The sequence below is a fragment of the Schistocerca piceifrons genome, chromosome 7, assembly GCF_021461385.2.
Source record: "Schistocerca piceifrons isolate TAMUIC-IGC-003096 chromosome 7, iqSchPice1.1, whole genome shotgun sequence".
Classification (NCBI taxonomy): Eukaryota; Metazoa; Arthropoda; class Insecta; order Orthoptera; family Acrididae; genus Schistocerca; species Schistocerca piceifrons.
The window spans coordinates 35,330,896-35,351,154 of NC_060144.1; the positions used below are offsets into that span (position 1 = coordinate 35,330,896).

Sequence of the window (20,259 nt, forward strand, 5' to 3'; positions counted from 1 at the left end):
ACCTCACAGACAAGGAAAACTGGGAAATATCCTAATATACGTCCTGCTATTGCTCTGTATGTCACAGTGAAAAACTGCTGATACCTGTTCCTCATAAGCATATAACAGTGAATATAGACAAATACAGTAAAGGAGGTATGTATGACGACCCAAGGCTACTGGGAACTAAATGTGCCACACTTTTTGTCTCAGGGTGATCTAAAAAATCTTGTTTATGACTTAAATTTGTCAAAGCAACAGCTGAACTTACAGTTTCAAAATTTGAAAGGATGGAATTTTCTTCTCTATGGTATAAAAGTGAATGTTTATGTGACAGCCATGGTACTTTTCTGAATCTACATCTGCATATGTATTCTGCAAGCCACCGTATGGTGTGTGGTGACGAGTACACGGTACCACTACTTGTCATTTCCTTTCTTAATTCACATGTACACTGAGCAAGGGAAAAACAGCTGTCTATGTGCCTCCTTATGAGACCTAATTTCCTGTATCTTATCTTCATGGTCTCCAGGCGAAATGTTACGTTGCTGGCAGCAGGATCATTCTGCAGCCAGTTTCAAATGCCGATTCTCTAAATTTTCTCAACAGTGTTCCTCAAAAAGAAAGTCGCCTTCTCTCCAGGGATTCCCATTTGAGTTCTCAAACCATCTCCATAATATTCACATGTTATTCAAGCCTACCTTCAAACAAATCTACCCACCCCACTTCTGAATTTCTTCAATGTATTCCTTTAATTCGACCTGGTGGGGATCCCAAACACTCGAGCAGTACCCAAGAATAGGCCGCACTAGCATCTTATATGCAGTCTCATTTACAGATCAACCACTCTTTCCTAAAAATCTCCCAATAAACCAACCATTTGCATTTGCCTTGCCAACCATACTCCTCAGATGGCCATCCCATTTCATATCGCTCTGTAACGTTATGCCCAGATATCTGAATGACGTGACTGTCTAAAGCAGAACACTATCAATGCTGTATCCAAACAATACAAGTTTGTTTTTCCTACTTATCTGCACTGACTTACACTTCTACATCTAGAAACAGCTGCCATTCATCACACTACATAGAAATTTTGCCTAGGTTATCTTGTATCATCCTACAGCCACCCATCTTTGACATCTTCCCACACACCACAACACCATCAACAAACAACCGCAGATTCCTGCCCACCCTGCCCACTAGATCATTTGTGTGTATAGAAAATAGCAGCAGTTCTATCACACTTCCCTTGGGCACAACAGACGATACTGTTGTCTCTGACGAACTTTTGGTCTCTAGCAAATATATTATATTCGAATTTAGGATATGTTCTATAATTATGCATCAAACTGAAGTTAAGAATATTGGTCTGTAATTCTGTACAATTCTTTTAAACAGGAGTCACCTGCACTTTTCTCCAGTCACTTGGGACTTTGCACTGGGCAAGAGATTCGCGATAAATGCAAGCTAAGTAAGGGGCCAAAGCTGTAGAGTTTCCATTGTAAAACCAAATAAACCAAATAGGGCTTCGATCCGGACCTGGTGTCATGTTTCCAATTCTCTCAGTCGTTTCTCTATGCCAGGGATACTTATTACTATATCGTCCCTATGGGACTGGGTGCCACAATATGTTTCTATGATCCTCCAGCGTGAATGATTTCTTAAACGCAGAATTTAAAACTTCGGCTTTTGTTCTTCAACTGCTATACCTGACTAGTCAATGAGTAACTGGATGGAAGCCTTAGACTCGCTTAATGGTTTTAGAAAGAACCCTAATTTTCTTGGGTTCTTAGCCAGTTCTTTTGCTAAGGTATGATGGTGGTAGTTGCATGCTTCATGCATACATCTTTCCACAGACACGCAAATCTCTACTGTCATCATTTGCACATTCTCTCTTGAATCAAGAGTGCAATAGCCCTTGCTTTCTCTGCATGTTCCGAATTTGTGCCATAGGGCGGTAGGGTTTCAATTTCTGGGTTGTGTGGCATGGACTGGGCGGTTTTTTAGGTTAGATGGCCTCAGGCAAGTACAGAAAGGGCAACAGCCTCAAATGGTGCGGGGCAAAGTCAGGACATGCAGGGACCATGTAGCAATCGGTATTGTAATTGTAAACTGTCAAAGCTGAGTTGGTAAAGTACCGGAACTTCAAGCGCTGATACAAAGCACCAAAGCAGGAATCGTTAGAGGTACGGAAAGCTGGTTGAAGCCAGAGATAAATTCTGCCGAAATTTTTACAAAGGCACAGACGGTGTTTAGAAAGGATAGACTGCATGCAACCGGTGGTGGAGTGTTTGTCGCTGTTAGTAGTAGTTTAACCTGTAGTGAAATAGAAGTGGATAGTTCCTGTGAATTATTACGGGTGGAGGTTATACTCAACAACCGAGCTAGGTTAATAATTGGCTCCTTTTACTGACCTCCCGACTCAGCAGCATTAGTGACAGAACAACTGAGAGAAAATCTGGAATACATTTCACATAAATTTCCTCAGCATGTTATAGTCTTAGGTGGAGATTTCAATTTACCAGATATAGACTGGGACACTCAGATGTTTAAGACGGGTGGTAGGGACAGAGCATCGAGTGACACTATACTGAGCGCACTATCCGAAAATTACCTCAAGCAATTAAACAGAGAACCGACTCATGGAGATAACATCTTGGACCTACTGATAACAAACAGACATAAACTTTTCGACTCTGTAAGTGCAGAACAGGGAATCAGTGATCATAAGGCTGTTGCAGCAACCCTGAATATGGAAGTAAATAGGAATATAAAAAAAGGGAGGAAGGTTTATCTGTTTAGCAAGAGTAATAGGAGGCAGATTTCAGTCTACCTGACAGATGAAAACGAAAATTTCTTTTCTGACACTGACAAAAAAGTTCAAGGCAATCGTAAAATGCGTTTTAGACAGGTACGTGCCGAGTAAAACTGTGAGGGATGGGAAAAACCCACCGTGGTTCAACAACAAAGCTAGGAAACTACTGCGAAAGCAAAGAGAGATTCACTGCAAATTTAAACGCAGCCAAAACCTCTCAGAAGCTAAACAAAGTCAAAGTTAGCATAAGGAGGGCTATGTGTGAAGCGTTCAGTGAATTCAAAAGTAAAATTCTATGTACCAACTTAACAGAAAATCCTAGGAAGTTCTGGTCTTAGGTTAAATCAGTAAGGGGATCAAAACAGCATATCGAGACACTCTGGGTTATAATGGCATTAAAACAGAGGATGACACACATAAAACTGAAATACTACTAAACACATTTTTCCAAAGCAGTTTCACAGAGGAAAACCGCACTGCAGTTCCTTCTCTAAATCCTCACACAAATGAAAAAATGGCTGACATTGAAATAAGAGTCCAAGGAATAGAAAAGCAGCTGAAATCACTCAACATAGGAAAGTCCACTGGACCTGACAGGATACCAATTCGGTTCTACACAGAGTACGCGAAAGAACTTGCCCCCCTTCCAACAGCCGTGTACCGCAAGTCTCTAGAGGAACACAAGGTTCCAAATGATTGGAAAAGAGCACAGGTAGTTCCAGTTTTCAAGAAGGGTCGTCGAGCAGATGCACAAAACTATAGGCCTATATCTCTGACATCGATCTGTTGTAGAATTTTAGAGCACGTTTTTTGCTCGCATATCATGTCATTTCTGGAAACCCAGAATCTACTCTGAAGGAATCAACATGGATTCCGGAAACAGCAATCGTGTGAGACCCAACTCGCTTTATTTGTTCATGAGACCCAGAAAATATTAGATACAGGTTCCCAGGTAGATGCCATTTTCCTTGACTTCCGGAAGGCGTTCGATACAGTTCCAGACTGTCGCCTGATAAACAAAGTAAGAGCCTACGGAATATCAGACCAGCTGTGTGGCTGGATTGAAGAGTTTTTAGCAAACAGAATACAGCATTTTGTTCTCAATGGAGAGACGTCTACAGACATTAAAGAAACCTCTGACGTGCCACAGGGGAGTGTTATGGGACCATTGCTTTTCACAATATATAAATGACCTAGTAGATAGTGTCAGAAGTTCCATGCGACTTTTTGCGGATGATGCTGTAGTATACAGAGAAGTTGCAGCATTAGAAAATTGCAGTGAAATGCAGGAATATCTGCAGCGGATAGGCACTTGGTGCAGGGGGTGGCAACTGACCCTTAACATAGACAAATGTAATGTATTGCGAATACATAGAAAGAAGGATCCTTTATTGTATGATTATATGATAGCGGAACAAACACTGCTAGCACTTACCTCTGTAAAATATCTGGGAGTATGCGTATGGAACAATTTGAAGTGGAATGATCATATAAAATTAATTGTTGGTAAGGTGGGTGCGAGATTCATTGGGAGAGTCCTTAGAAAATGTAGTCCATCACAAAGGAGGTGGCTTACAAAACACTCGTTTGACCTATACTTGAGTATTGCTCATCAGTGTGGGATCCGTACCAGGTCAGGTTGACAGAGGAGATAGAGAAGATCCAAAGAAGAGTGGCGCGTTTCATCACAGGGTTATTTGGTAAGCGTGATAGCGTTACAGAGATGTTTAACGAACTCAAGTGGCAGACTGCAAGAGAGGCCCTCTGCATCGCGGTGTAGCTTGCTGTCCAGGTTTCGAGAGGGTATGTTTCTGGATGAGGTATCGAATATATTGCTTCCCGCTATTTATACCTCCCGAGGATATCACGAATGTAAAATTAGAGAGATTCAAGCACGCACAGAGGCTTTCCGGCAGTCGTTCTTCCCGCGAACCATACGCGACTGGAACAGGAAAGGGAGGTAATGACAGTGGCACATAAAGTGTCCTCCGCCACACACCGTTGGGTAGCTTGCCGAGTATAAATGTAGATGTAGATGTTAACCCATGGTGGGTATTTTCTGTCCGTAATCCACCTACTAGGTATGTACTTCTCCACAGTACTAATTACAATTTGTTTAAACTTTGCCCACTATTTCCCTCTGTCTCTCATACTGGAACTGAACAAATCTAATTCACTGTCTAAGTGAGATGCTAACAACTGCTGATCTGCTCTTTCTAGCAGAAACAGTCTCCTAGCCTTCTTGACAGGTTTATTAACTTCCATAACCACAGTTGCTATGATAACATCAAACTCACGAATCCCCATTTCTATACTGATGCTATCGATAAGGTCCGGTCTCTTTGTAGCTACAAGGTCAAAGATATTTCCATTGAGTGTGAGCTGCAAAACTTGATGCTCAATACAGTTTTTGGAGAACATGTTCAAAAGCACTTCGCAAGACTGACTGAGTGCATCCCTTGCATGGAGCATACAAAGAATGATTGTTCAACTGCCTCTGTGCATGCTGTAATTAATCTAATCCTCTCTGCACAGTCCCTATATGAGTGCTACATGGGGGATTGTAGTATACTCAGACATCCCAGTCTATACTCAGTAGGTCAAAGTCACCTCCAACTGGTATTGCATGATCTCAGCATCTACACGCCACTGACTGTAGACTTTCTTCGAACAACATTTCGCCAAGGAAGATGACACAGTTGTTTGTAATGATGTTGAGTCCATTATGAAGATTCTTGGCCATGATTTAGATGTAAATGAGTGGTGCTTGTTGACAGATTCCAGCAAAGTTAGTGAGAAAGCACAACATCTCCACATTTCCTTCTGTTCTGATTGTTCATGCAGTTAATCTGAAGGAAACAAATAAGACCTTTAAAATGCTACTCACACTTATCCAGTATGAGAAATATGAATGACATAGGTGTGGAGATCTCAAGGTAACTGCAATTCCTCTCGACATGCAGGCTGGTGTGAGTTGGACCTTACAGACAGAAAAACTACTATTATGAGTTACATAGCCTGCTTAGAATGAACTATTGGCTGGACAGATGAGTTCCCTCCAAAAATGTATACCTAGCTATGGGTCTTAATAAAAACTTTGTGAAAACTATGGACAAAATGTCATGGGGATTTACATGTTTGTGAGACAAATTTCCAAGGATAGGCGAAGTGAAAATAAACGAAGGAATATTTGTAGGACCACATAAAAGGGAGTTAATGTCTCATGAACATTTCCTTGAAAACGACACGGCTATCTTTCACAAGTGTCTGCTACAACTTTTCAGACAACCACAGGGTAGAGAACTACCTCGATATTTTACAAGAACTACTGAGATCACACAACCATACAGGATGTAACATGTCACTCAAATGACATTTCTTGAATAGTCACAACTTTGGCACCATTAGTGATGGACGTAGAGAATAGTTTCACTGAGACATTTCTCAAATGTAAAAGCAAATGGAGTACCACAATGTTGTACAACTATGCTGGTCCTAGTGTTGTTTCTAAGGCAAACTATCACAGGAAATCAAGAAGGAAATATTTTTAGATGTGATTCTTTACTTTCCTTTACTCTTATCTACTCATTTCTTTGATCCCTTCACGAGCTGACATTTTTTTGCTGTTTGCACTTAGAAATCTTATGGTGAGTGTGTCTCTTTTGGCAGATTACATGAAAACTGAACTGGTACAGAATGAATTAGGACAATTATCTTCAATGAGTAGTGTACAGGATATCCATAAAAGAGTATCCCAGTTTCAATGAATATAACAGTTCAATTTAGACTACACTACTGACTACAAATCATAAACAATACTGTAGGTAAACCAACCTAGTTTTTCTTAAAAATCTTCAATACATACACCTTTAGTTACATGGCATGCATCCAACCTAACATCCAATTCTTCCCACACCTTGGTGAACAAGTCTAATGTAATGGAAGCAATAGCTTCTTCAATTCTGTGTCTCAGCTCTGACAAATCATTACAAAGTCTATCCAGGCAAGCGCCCCCCCTGTTACAGTAGCTTCAGGAAAAAAAATTGTCTGTACACTTGACTTTGGGATACAGCATAGAAAACATTCAATTTTGGGGAATCTGTTTGACATTGTGCAAGTTCATAAGGCTATTCTGACACCCAGTTACAAACATTAAGGATATTTACCTTCTCACTTAGATGAAAAGCGGTCTCCCACTGAACACCACGCAATCAAGAAATTCCTCTTCCCACCGAACACTTCACTCGGAAAGCAGGAAAATAACAAAGCAGTACTCATGCATGCACTTATCTAAAATTGCCTGAATTACTCTTTAATTTTAACCTTGAATCAATACTCTACAACACTTACAGCTGATACTATTAAATTTCTAGCTGGGACATTTTTATGGGCATCCTGCATATTCTTCTTGCTATTGAGAAAAAATATTTTTTGTGTAACAGTGTTACCTGAGTTGACAGCATGAAATATTCATCATCTCTGAGAACAAAGCTATGGAGTATCAATTAAAACTTAAAGGTGCTGCACGACATTTTTAGACATATATATGCTGAGCAACCATGTGAGAGATGCGAAAGACCCACCATGGTTCACAACAATGTAAGAAAATAGCAATGAAAGCAAGGAGAGCTTAATCACAAACTATAGCAAAGACAAAGCCTTGTTGTCAAACGAACCACAAATTCAAAATGTCCATCAGGAGAGCACTGTGAGACGTGTTCAATGAATTTGCAAGTAAGACTTGAACAATCAATCCAATACATAATCCTAAGATGTTAAGGCCTTAGGCAAAGCAATTATCACATCAAAATCATCTATTCCATCGCTTAATGAACATACTGGCGCCAAAACAAAAGATGACAGAGAGAAAGCTGAAATACTAGATTTGTTCTTCCAGAATTATTTCACCACAAACACTGAAATGGTAAAAATTAAGTTAAATCTTTGTGAAGTAGAAAATCAATTAAAATCAGTCAACAGAGCCTTGATGTGTGCAACACCGATACAGATTATGCAAAAGAACTTGTTCCCTGTCTTAGTTTTCTGGGTGGAGTAACGAAGGATTCAAAGTGACTGCAAAAAAGTGCAAATTATTTAGGTTTTCAAGAAGGATCGCCCGAGACACATAATTGCAGGTCTTTATTGTTGACACCAACACGTTGTGAAATCATGCAGCACATTTTACACTGATGTATTATGATCTCCACATAAATCAATATAGTTTATTATATTATGATGATAACCATCTCAAATGAAACCCAAGAAAGATGTAGGTCTGTGGCTTCCATTTGAGAAACCAGGAACAAGGGAGAAGTTAAATATTACTGGGAGAAGGCAAACCAGGAATGCAAAACAGGAACAAGGGAGAAGTTAAATATTACTTGGAGAAGGCAATAATTACACCACTACAGTACTCCAAAATTACTGGGAGTAAAGTTGGACAGTAGTCTCACATTCAAACATCAGTGCCAGGAAGTTATCTGGAACATCATCATACATAAACTCACTGCCACTTCAACTTTTATAGTCCTGTCTTCCTCAGTTGCGTGTAATATTACGGTATATTCATAATTTTTACTTATGGACCGTCTGACAGCAACTGAGAAACCAAAACATTGCTTTAAAACAAGCGTTCAGTGCATAGTGTTGTGGAATGGGGGAAAAAAACGCAAATTGGCGTTCATAAGAAGAAGAACAACACCAAAAATGCAACAGGAGCGTAATATGTAGGAAATTGTCCACGCAACCTGCCACTGATGATGCCTTGCAGAAAATAAAGGCGAAACACGTATGGCACTAAAATTGTGTTTTATTCAGTTGCTGTCAGACGGTCCATAAGTAAAAATTATTAATATACCGTAATGTCACTGCCACTACCTATGGCTGACAGTCAAATGTGTTCTGTACATTTGCCATGGCTTTATGCTTCTCTACAGCAAAATACACAGCACCTGTCTAGCAAAACTCCACAAATGCCAAATAGGTGGATACAGCATAAATGAAACTAGATGCATTGCGGCTATCTGCCTTTAACCAAAATTTATCAAATTATGGGTTTAGCATCATCTGATATCTGCAGAAATTGAGAAAATAAAGCAGGAAATCAATGCCAGGCACCCCCTTTTCGGACATGAACCACAAAAACCTAAACTGAAGATGGGAAGGGGGGGAGGAGAGCTTCATGCACAATGTCAGCAGTAGCTGAAACTGTCTGAAAAGAGCTATGGCAAAATTCATTAACTGAAAAGGTTGGGGAGCAAGTCAAGGACGTGCCTGCCACAAGATTTCATCTGCCATACAAGGCAGGGAAGTCACTTCACTGATTCAGGACAGGAGTGTCAACAATGCAAGATGAACCTTAGGAAGTAGTGCTCCATGAATGTAGAACAGTTCTGTGAATGTGATAAGCAGCAGGTCCCATAATTATCTTCTGGTCTGCAAAAACCTGCCTGAACTTTGCACCGCAGAAGACCTATATGTACTAAATAATAAGGCCATAAGCTCATGATCCATCTAATAGAAAATCAGTCATGTCTAGCAGAATTTTGTTATTATTTTTGTTATTTTCAATTACTGCATTGTATTTTTATTTCTTGTATTGTATTTTTATTATTTTGTGTTATCTAAGTCCTGGATACATAAAATAAGTAAATAAATATGGGTTGCAACACAGCACACAAACTGTTTACCTGTGAAATCCAATGTGCTACACCTAGTGGCACACAGATTGATACTGTGTTCCTCAACTTCCAAAAGGTCTTTGATACTGTTCCACACTATTACTTAGTGAATAAAATATGAACTTACTGAACATCAGACCAGGTTTTTGACTGAATTCATCACTTCCTAGCAGACAGAACTACATGCCATTCTTAACACAATATCAGACAACTGCAGCAATCAAGTTGATGCTTAGTGCACAATCTGGTGGCTGAACTTCAATATAAATAAATGTAACACATTGTATATGAATAGCCTTAATGATTCAGCTACATCTATACCTATACTCTTTGAGGTGCATGGCAGAGGGTATGTTCCATGGTACCAGTTATCACAGTTTCTTCCTATTCTATTCACGCATGGAGCATAAGAAGAACGATTGTTCAACTGCCTTTGTACATGCTGTAATTGATCTAATCTTCTCTGCACTGCTCCTATATGAGTGATATATGGGGAAATGTAGTATACCCCTAGAGTCATCATTTAAAACCGGTTCTTAACACTTCGTAAGTATGCTTTCTCAAGATAGTTTACGTCCTTCTGGCAGCTCAGTTTCTTCAGTATTTCTGTGACATTCTCCCATGGATCAAACAAACCCTTCCCCATACACCTTCAATATCGTCTTTTACTCCCATTTTGTACAGGTCCCACACATTTGAGCACTATTCTAGAAAGGATCACGCAAGTCATTTGCAAGTAGTCACCTTCGTAGCCTGATTGCATGACTACAGTATTGTACCCACAAACCGAAGTCTACCAACCCATGATTGAGTCTATGAGATCATTCCATTTCATATCCCTACATGTGTTACAGCGATGTATTGTTATGGGCAATTCCAACAGTAACTCGATATTACTGTCATGGGATACTATGATTTTTGGTTCCGTAGGTGCACACTTTTACATTTCTGAATAAGTTGCCAAACTTAGTACCAATCTGAAATCTTGTTAAGAACTGACAGGATAATTATGAAGCTTCTGTAACGCAGTACTTCACTATAGACAACTGCACCACCTGCAAAAAGTCTGAAGTTAGCATTGATATTGTCTGCAAGGTCATTAACATACAACATGAGTAGCAAGGGTCTTATCACATTTCCTTGTGGCACACCCAAAATTACTTCTTCATGTGACAATGATTCCCCATCCAAGATAACATGCTGCACCCTCCCTATCAAAAAATCCTCAATCCTGTTGCAAATTTCGCTTGATACCCTGTATGATCGTACTTTTGACAGGTTGTGCGCACTTTCTTTTCAGAAATCAAGAAATAGTGCATCTATTTAACTGTATTGACCTGAACCTCTCAGTATGTCCTGTCCTGCGAGAAAAGTATGAATTGAATTTCGGATGGTCACAATTTTCAAAATCTATGCTAGTTTGCATGGAGGAGGTCATTCTGTTCAAGAGACCTCATTATATCTGAGTTCGGAATATATTCTAAAATATTCTGCAGGAAAGCAATGTTAAGGGTATTGGATGGTAGTTTCTTGGGTCATTTCTATTACCCTTCTGGTAAACGGGTGTGACCTGTGATTTCTTCCAACTACTGGGCACAGTTTTGTATTTGACGGGCCGACAATAGACTGCTGTTAGAAGAGGGGCTAACTTGGCTGCACACTCATTATAGAATCTGATAGGTATTCCATCGAGCCCTGGACCTTTGCTCAACTTTAATGATTTCATTCTTTCTCAACATCACTAACACTGACATTTATTTTACTCATCTTTCCAGCAGTTCAAGGATTAAATTGGGGCAATTCTCCTTGATTTTCCTTTGCAAAAGAATATTTGAAAACAGAGTTATGCATTTCAGATTTTACTTTGCTACCCTTAATTTCATGTCCTGTGTTATTTGCGAGTGACTCGACACTTAACTTTGGTACCACTCACGGCCTTTACAGTGACCCGAATTTTCCTGGCTTCTGTGGAAGATCATTTAATAATATTCTGCTACGGTAGTCATTAAGGTGTCATGCATTGCTTTCTTGACAGCCAAACGTGTTTCTTTCAGCATCCATCTATAGTCCTATGCTTTGTTTTACACCTATTAAGCTGTACTCTCTGTTTCTTTAGTAGTTCCTTTACAGTGACTGCATACCAAGGGTGGTCTCTCCCATTAGGAACTATTCTACTGCATACATGTCTAACCAGTGCATGGTCAAGTATTCTTTTAAACTCGAGCCATAGTTTCTCTATATGCTCCTGCCCTGTGCTGAACATTTCAAGTTGTGCATCAAGATATGACACAAAAGCTTCTTTTATCCCGTATATTACACATATATATCTTTTTACTTGTTTCAGTTGCACTTTGTACTTTGGTGATCGTTATCACAATGGTGTATGGTCACAGATAGCAGTTTCAATGCTGACATCCTTAAAGGGGTCAGACCTATCTGTTGCCATTAGATCCAATATCTTACCATAATGAGTGGGGTTCTGAACTATCTGTTCTAGGTAGTTTTCTGAGAGGGCATTTAGTAATGCTACACATGATGTCCTGTCACTGCTATCAGTTTCAGGTTTTGACCAGTTTTCTGTACCTAGTATTATGAGAGCTTCGTTGGTTTTCTTGAGCAGAGGTCTTAAGTTGGTCACCACATTATTTTGTTATAGTAGCGCCAACATCACTATAAAGAAAAAGATGTGAAAGATGGTTAAATTATGACCTCCTCTGTTAAAAAAGGCATTGCAACCAATGGTGCAACTCTCAGTTGAATATGGAAGAACAAAGCATAAATCCCCACTGTCAGTCATTAACACAGGTAGCTTGTAGATGACCGAACGAATAGCATGGCTCCCTTAGCAAACGTGCCATTAAGAATATAACAAGCATAACTAGGGATACTCTTTAAGAAAACTGTACATTGTGGTGTAAACCAACATTGACTCATATTATGCTATTTAAACAAAAAAAATTTAACTAAGAAAATGGAGGCTCTTAAAAGGATAGCTTCTCATTAAACCCAACCATGATGTTATGCCAAGGTTTGGTGCAACACGTGTTCCTATCTTTCATAAAGAAATTAATTGAAATGCCATCAACACCAAGTGCATAATATAGAGTAAATGAAACACATACTTGCAATAAATATAAAATAATGGTGAAGGTAAGAGATGAACATAGCTAAATGTTATACCTGACACATTTCAGAAGTATCAGAGAAGCACCAAATGGTATATGGAGAGGGAATATTTTTGGGTTTTGAAATGTATGGAACACATTACACATCTAGAAGCCAGCAATTACAGACCAAAGGTTTCATAAAATTGAATATAATATTTACAAAGTGACACCATCTTAATTTCTGATGAATACTTCATCTTATGTACATGTAAAACTTGGGAAATTTAAAGTTTTGAGAAGGAGTGAATCGTATATAGTAGCCCCATACATTACAATTTTTATGTATTCATTCAAGTGCAACTGAATTACCATCATCTATTAGGCCTGCCACGTTAACACACAGATAATGTTCATCACAAACATTTATACCTGACTTTATCACGGAGTTATGTATGCATTCACGTTTTACTGCAGTGCACTGTTCCTCCGCATTATTGCTGCCCACTCTCTTCAGAGATTGTTTAGCATCATCAGTCACTAATTGTACTGAAGTACCACTGGCACAGTTTGGTGACATCTGTTCCTCTGACTGAGTTATTTTCTCTCCATCCTGACCAGGTGATACCACAAAATTATCTTTGGTTTCCATACTGATAGTTAATATTTAGCTTCACATCAAAAGCCAAATTTTTGATCAACTGCTTTTCTTTGTGGTGGTGTCTCTGTATGGATAAAAAAGAACTATTAAGACATGTCAAAAGCAGTCTTAACTGAAATTCATGTGTGCCTTTTAGTTAAGCACAACAAAGACAAGAACATTAAATGTAAACATAAATACACATCAAACAAAGTTTTGCATCACCTCAGTTCTGAGAGTTCCAGAAGTTGTACAGAAAATTGGAATAAAGATCAACATAAACATCATTTCTGCCTTTTTATTGTTCATGAAAATCACACACTGCATGTTATACCACCATACAGCAAGACTTTCAGTCCAGATTGCTGTAAACAACAGTACCTCTAATACCCAGAAACACCTCCTCTTGCACTGATGAACACCTGTATTCATCGTGGCATACTATCCACAAGTCCATCAAAGCACTGTTGGTTCAGATCATCCCATTCCTCAACAGCGATTTGGTGTAGATCCCTCAAAGTGGTTGGTGGGTCACATCATCCATAAACAGCCTTTTTCAATCCATCCCAGGCAAGTTCGATAGGGTTCATGTCTGGATAACATGCTGGCCACTCTAGTCGAGCAATGTCGTTATCATGAAGGAAGTCACTCCCAAGATGTGCACGATGGGGTCATGAATTGTCGTCCATGAAGATGAATGCCTCTCCAATATGTTGCCAATATGGTTGTACTATCAGTCGGATGATGGCATTTACGTATCATACAGATGTTACACCACCTTCCATGACCAACAGCGGCGTATGTTGGCTCCATATAATGCCATCCTAAAACAGCAGGGAACTTCCACCTTGCTGCACTTGCTGGACAATGTGTCTAAGGCGTTCAGCCTGATCAGGTTGCCTCCAAACACGTCTCCAACGAGTGTCTGGTTGAAGGCATATGCGACACTCATCGATGAAGAGAACATGATGCCTTCCTGAATGGTCCGTTCAGCATGTTGTTGGGCTCATCTATACCGCACTGCATGGTGTTGTGGTTGCAAAGATGGACCTCACCGTGGACATCGGAAATGAAGCTGCGCATCATGCAGCCTATGGTGCAGCACAATTTGAGTCATAACATGACATCCTGTGGCTGCATGAAAAGCATTATTCAACATGGTGGCATTGCTGTCAGGGTTCCTCTGAGCCATAATCCGTAGGTAGCGGTCATCCACTGCAATAGCAGCCCTTGGGCAGCCCGAGTGAGACAAGTCATTGACAGTTCCTGGACACTTCCCTTATTGAGAGCCCTTCCTGGCACAACATAACAATGAGGACGCGATCGAACCCTGGTATTGACCATCTAGGCATGGTTGAACTACAGACAACATGAGCTGTGTACCTACTTCCTGGTGGAATGATTGGAACTGATCGGCTGTCGGACCCCTCTGTGTAATTGGCACTGCTCATGCACAGTTGTTTACATCTTTGGACGGGTTTAGTGACATCTCTGGACAGTCAAAGGGACTGTGTCTGTGATACAATATCCACAGTCAACGTCTATCTTCAGGAGTTCTGGGAATTAGGATGATGCAAAACTTTTTTTTTATGTGTGTACATGACATTCGTAAAACAAATACAATTCAGTTACATAAATGCTGAAAGGCCAGGTTATTGGCACGTGCCACCATGTCTCACACATCATGAACATGAAACTACCATATAAGCAGCAAGGATATGAGTTTTTTACTAAGTTAAAACAGCCATGGCAATGTCACGAAACAGGCACGCAACGATGTTGAAAAATATGTATAGTATATAAAATGGAGTATAGGTTGCTGAGGAAAATGTCACTGACTGAATGCAAAATGACCATTATGGGAATTCGTAATCAATATTTACCCAAACTTCCAGCAGTACCTCAAAAATAACAAATACAAAACCTGTACTAATCCCTGATTGTGAACTTGGGTCACAACACTTACATTAAATCAAAGCATTTGCAACTATGAGAATTTTGGTTTGCAAACATGGAATATGAAAATAATTCTTTGTGCCTTTTTGCACAACTCTATCTGTTTACTCGTATAGTATGATCGTCCCTGTGAATCTGTGCTGCTATACTTATCGTATTCGTTTATTTCCCTCAATATATGCACTGGGTGATGCTTTGACTCATTCTGAGGAATCCACAATATACAAATGACATTTTCAGTCCACATTACAACTAGCCCTCGTCATTTAACATGGCATAATAAAACAAAACGTCATGTTAACCCTCTGCAGTAAACATAAAAACAATTAGTGTGTGGCTGGAAAATGGGTAAAACATGACATTCTACACTTATCATATAAATATGTCCATCGAAACGTTCTAGAAATAGTGTAACAAATTAAAACACGTGTTCCTCTTTTCCCTTTGCAGTTTTATAAATAAAATTTATTACGGACTTTACAACAACCAAACATTTACCACAACAGTATCACTTTCTTCAGTTGCTACTAAAACAAATTTTATAACTACCTTTCCCATTACTACACAAAGTTTATTTACAAACCGGCACATACAAACATCTCGCCATTATTTACATCACTAGTATTTCGCTGCAAAGATTTTCGCAGGTTTTAGTTCCCACATCATAGATCATGGTCTACTTTCAACACAGTGAGCTCAAACCGTCAGTATTTGAATGTCTGCGGGCGCGAATTCACGTATTGTCAATAATAGAAATACTGACGAGCAGTATTGATTGCTCTAAAATATTCTCAGTATTGTCAATTCATAATGAACGTGCGAGGCCAAGTATTCACGGTTTGACAATCTTGTTCTTTCAGGTGTTGATAGAGTTCGATGAACAAACCACACAGCGTTAGCGTCCACAGTTTATGTTTTCAATTCGCCTTCCAGCATATCTGCCTCAGATTCAATTTTGCAAGTAGTCTTTTAATACAAAGTATTTTTAATAGACCTATGCATGAGTAAAACATTGTATATGCCGCAATATGATGGTCAACGGAGGATTCTCTACGACCGTGCTTCCTTTATTTATTTTAAGACATAAAATAGTTTGGAAAAAGTGCTTCCACTTCGAAAAAGACGTTATATATCTGCAATGACTAGCAGGAGGCCCGTGAAATGTATATCAGCTTCACCAAATGAATATAAAACGTAAAAAAATACATTAATTGCTTGGATATATCCCTGCCTAGCTGATAAAATTGCTTCATAGGTTTCCATAGAATTTTGCTAATTGTGTTTGCTGATATTACAGCGTTAAACTTCGAGCATTCTGATGACCTGCATGCCACAAGAAATCTCAAAGTTTCTCATAATCTCTCGTCGACTGCGAGTGACTCTCTCATTAAGGTATTTTGCTTCTCTTGTTTATCTCTTAACATTAAGGACTTGCATAATGCAGGCATCATCGGCAAGTAATTTATAAAATCTTTCGAGTCTGTGGTTCTGCTTTCATGCAGTAAATTAACATCTAACCAATCGCTTCTCATTTTCAACCATCTCGGACCCATTTCCTCTTTTTCGTTGTTTTCTGTTGCTTGCAGGCAGTAGCTAATACAACTGCAGAACATGGTTTCTTTTGGGTGTTTGATATTTTAATCTTGTAACGTTTTAACCTTGTCAGCTGGCAATTTTTGTCAGTATTGTCGATGATGATGTGAGGTTGCTTCTATAAATGGAAGGTTTGAAACATAGTACTGTCAATAAATAATGAACGTGAGCAGACCCCTTAATACATACAGAACTGAAGCACTATTCCAAGAGGCACTGGAAACTTATACTAACTCTCATGTCAGTTGGTACAACATTCAAATAAGTTACATGCCATTGAATTTAAGCTGGCTCAACAGGTAGTGAAAACTTATACATCCATACACCCATCTCCACATGAGCCAGCCAACAGGGGCATGGAAAACTCTACTGGCTCACTGTCGTGCATAATAGAAAAGTTACAATGTGTTCCATGCGCTTCCATATTAGCCTCTAAGACCTTGAGATAGGAGGATATGTTCCCTTTCTGACTTTGTTTGCTCGAAAGCACAGATATTGACTCGCTTTTCTGTGGATATGAGTAGTCTCTGTCGTGGCAAGAAACCTAATAAACTTCATAAATAAATACGCTGTGTAATTTAATACCACATCTGTTACATAAATCTTGCTGTTTAGTTTCACAATTTAATTTTTCGGAGAGTTGTTTCTTATTTATCGATACTTTTCTACATGTGCAGAAAAGTCACTTGAGAGATTAAACCCACAGTCAGAGTAACCCCCTGTTTCCAACAGATCACAAGTACCAAGTGAAACTATCAGTGGCAAATTATTTGATTCTGCTGCAAAACTGTCATTATTATTGGTATTATTATTACTATAACTGTTATTATTGTTATTATTATTTATATATGAGGACATGCAGGAATAACCCATTCGATGTCTACATTCTATTTAGGGTGATTGTACTGCATTTCGGTTGTTAACAGGGACCCAAAACAAATTAATCGCTTTTATGTTAAAAAAGGACTTTGATGTGTGGCCTAAGGGTTGGACGATATGTATCGGAATATATTAGTGTTTGGGTAAACTATTTTGAGTTACAGTCATTGGGATCTGTCATTTTGAGACTTGAAGACTTGAAATACAAACAAGTGCAAATGGTAGTTCAGAGATTATTTATTGGTTAGAAATAGTCATTGTGACTTAAAATTTCAGCATCACCCAGCAAGGATCACAGTCCAGAAGAAAAGGAAGTTCGTACATGGCGATGGAACAAAGGAGCTGAATCACCAGAAAATTTTTTAACTGCGATCCTTCTTCAGCAAGCTTTATAACAGATAATTGACAGATCTAAAATGACGAAAACATACGCAGTGCAGACAGCAGTTGCAGTACATCACATAAAACACATCTTTTTCACCACATGTGGCGACCAATTAGTGTGTAGCGACGCTGCCGCGCGCTAATTCAAGCTCGCTGGTGTGTGTGTGTGTGTGTGTGTGTGTGTGTGTGGTGTGTGCGCGTGTGCCAGTGCAGTGCTGTTGCTGTGCTGTCGTAATTACTGTACACGACGTCAGTGTAGTTCCGCGCCCAGCCTCTAGAGGCGCTGTGTTTTCTAGCTTTTATATACGTTCTGTTATTTATTATTATTATTCCTTGTTTTTTTTGAGTTAATGAGTAGTTCCGTGCCTCCTGGCTTGTGTGGACGAGTACTGTTTTCTCTTGACTAACTACGGAAGTTTTCCGAGGATTAAGGATCCTTCTGTAGAGGCCAGAAGCAAATTTTGTAACTCCAATCAGTCCATGCATGCCGGGCGTCGTCAGATACGCACTCGCAATAAAGTTACTGTTGCTGAACTGAAGGTCTTTATTCTTCTGAATCACGTTAAGCAAAGGTCGGACAGCCACCAGTTTAGCTGAACCCGACAAGTGGTGACCCCGACGTGATTCAAGCAGAAACCGACGTGATTAAGAAGAAGCAGGCGTGAGCTACGTAAGTAGCGAGCACATAATGACCGAACAGCAGGCCATCTCCAGGATTGCAGTCCGTTTGCCGCCGTTCTGGCCCGACAACCCGGTACTCTGGTTCGCGCAGGCAGGGGCAAGTTTTGGCTGCGCTGGAATAACGGTCGAAGCAACTAAATTTGCGCTGATTGTGAGCCAGCTCGACCAACGTTGTGCAGCCGAGGTGCAGGACATAATCACAGCACCGCCCGAGACTGGAGCTTATGCCAGGCTAAAATCAGAGTTGATACGATGGGTGGCTGCGTCACAAGAGGACCGGATACGTCAGGTTCTGACACAGGAAGAAGTTGGCGACAGGAAGCCTTCTCAATACCTGAGACATCTACGCAGCAAAGTTGACACGGTTACTGTGCCAGACAGTCTGCTCAGAACGCTGTGGAGCAGTAGGTTGCCGCCGCAAATAAAAGCCATAATCGCCTCACAAACGGACATGCCGCTGGATGATTTGGCGCAGCTAGCAGACCGAATTCAGGACGCGATAACACCGGCTCAGGTCAGCGCAGTCGCGGCGTTGGACAACAGTACAAACAGTACCGCGTCTGTAGCACGGGACGACCGTGATTCACTCGCGGCCAAGGTTGAGCTTTTGTGCGCCCAGGTCAGTGCGCTGCTGGCACGTGACGACGACAACAATAGAAGAAGCCGATACAGACGGCGGCGTTCGAGAAGCAGATCTTTCGGCGGTACTACCACTCCGCAAGGCGAGGTACCGTTGTGCTGGTACCACCGACGATTCGGCGATCAGGCAAGGAAGTGCACATCGCCATGCTCGCACCCAAACACCACCGGCGGTCGACAATAGGCGCAACCGACTGCCAGTTATCCTCCAAGCGCCTGTTCATTACCGATAGGTGCTCCGGCGTAAAGTTTTTAATTGACACTGTGTCGGACCTGAGTATCGTACCACGAACAGCCATACATCGTTGCCGGACGCCAACTGCCTTCTGTCTTACGGCTGCCAACAATTCTTCCATCGCAACATATGGCACACAGAGGATGGAGCTTAATCTCGGCCTACGTCGCCCGTACGAGTGGAATTTTACAGGCGTCTCGCTCCGGACCGATTGAAGAAGGCAGAACTTGACGCCATGATTCGCAAGGACATAATGCGGCCATCTAAGAGCCCGTGGTCCTCTGCATTACATCTTGTTCCGAAGAAGTGTGGAGCTTGGCGCCCTTGCGGTGACTACTGTGCGCTTAACGCGCGAACAGTGCCGAACAGATATCCCGTACCGTTACTGAGGGATTATAATCACGCTTTACATGGTGCCACGGTGTTCACTGTTCTGGACTGTGCTAAAGCGTATACACAGATTCCGGTGGCCAATGGCGACATTCCAAAGACTGCAATAATAACGCCTTTCGGTTTATTTGAAAGCAAATTTATGACTTTCGGTTTACGTAATGCCGCTCAGACCTGGCACAGGTTTATAAACTCGGTTCTCCAGGGGCTGCCATTTTGTTTCGCCTACCTGGACGATGTGTTAGCGTTCTCTGCTGACCATGAACAACATCGACAACATC

The 20,259-nt window shown here is 40.5% G+C and overlaps 1 protein-coding gene across 4 annotated transcripts in view; it reads right to left on the reverse strand.

Moving 5' to 3' along the window:
- The window catches only part of LOC124804860 (protein Abitram), a 40,307-nt gene extending 24,450 nt beyond the window's left edge, over nucleotides 1-15,857 (reverse strand). The window contains exons 1-2 of one of the 4 annotated variants that reach the window (XM_047265215.1): nucleotides 15,727-15,857; nucleotides 13,014-13,306 (exon numbers count right to left, since the gene is read on the reverse strand). In XM_047265215.1, coding sequence (XP_047121171.1) covers nucleotides 13,014-13,233 — 220 coding nt within the window. In that variant the 5' untranslated portion in view covers nucleotides 13,234-13,306; nucleotides 15,727-15,857. Of the gene's footprint in view, nucleotides 1-13,013; nucleotides 13,307-15,675 lie in introns of all 4 variants that reach the window. The other 3 variants (XM_047265219.1, XM_047265218.1, XM_047265217.1) reach the window with 3 other exon arrangements.
- Between the last annotated feature and the right edge of the window lie 4,402 nt (nucleotides 15,858-20,259).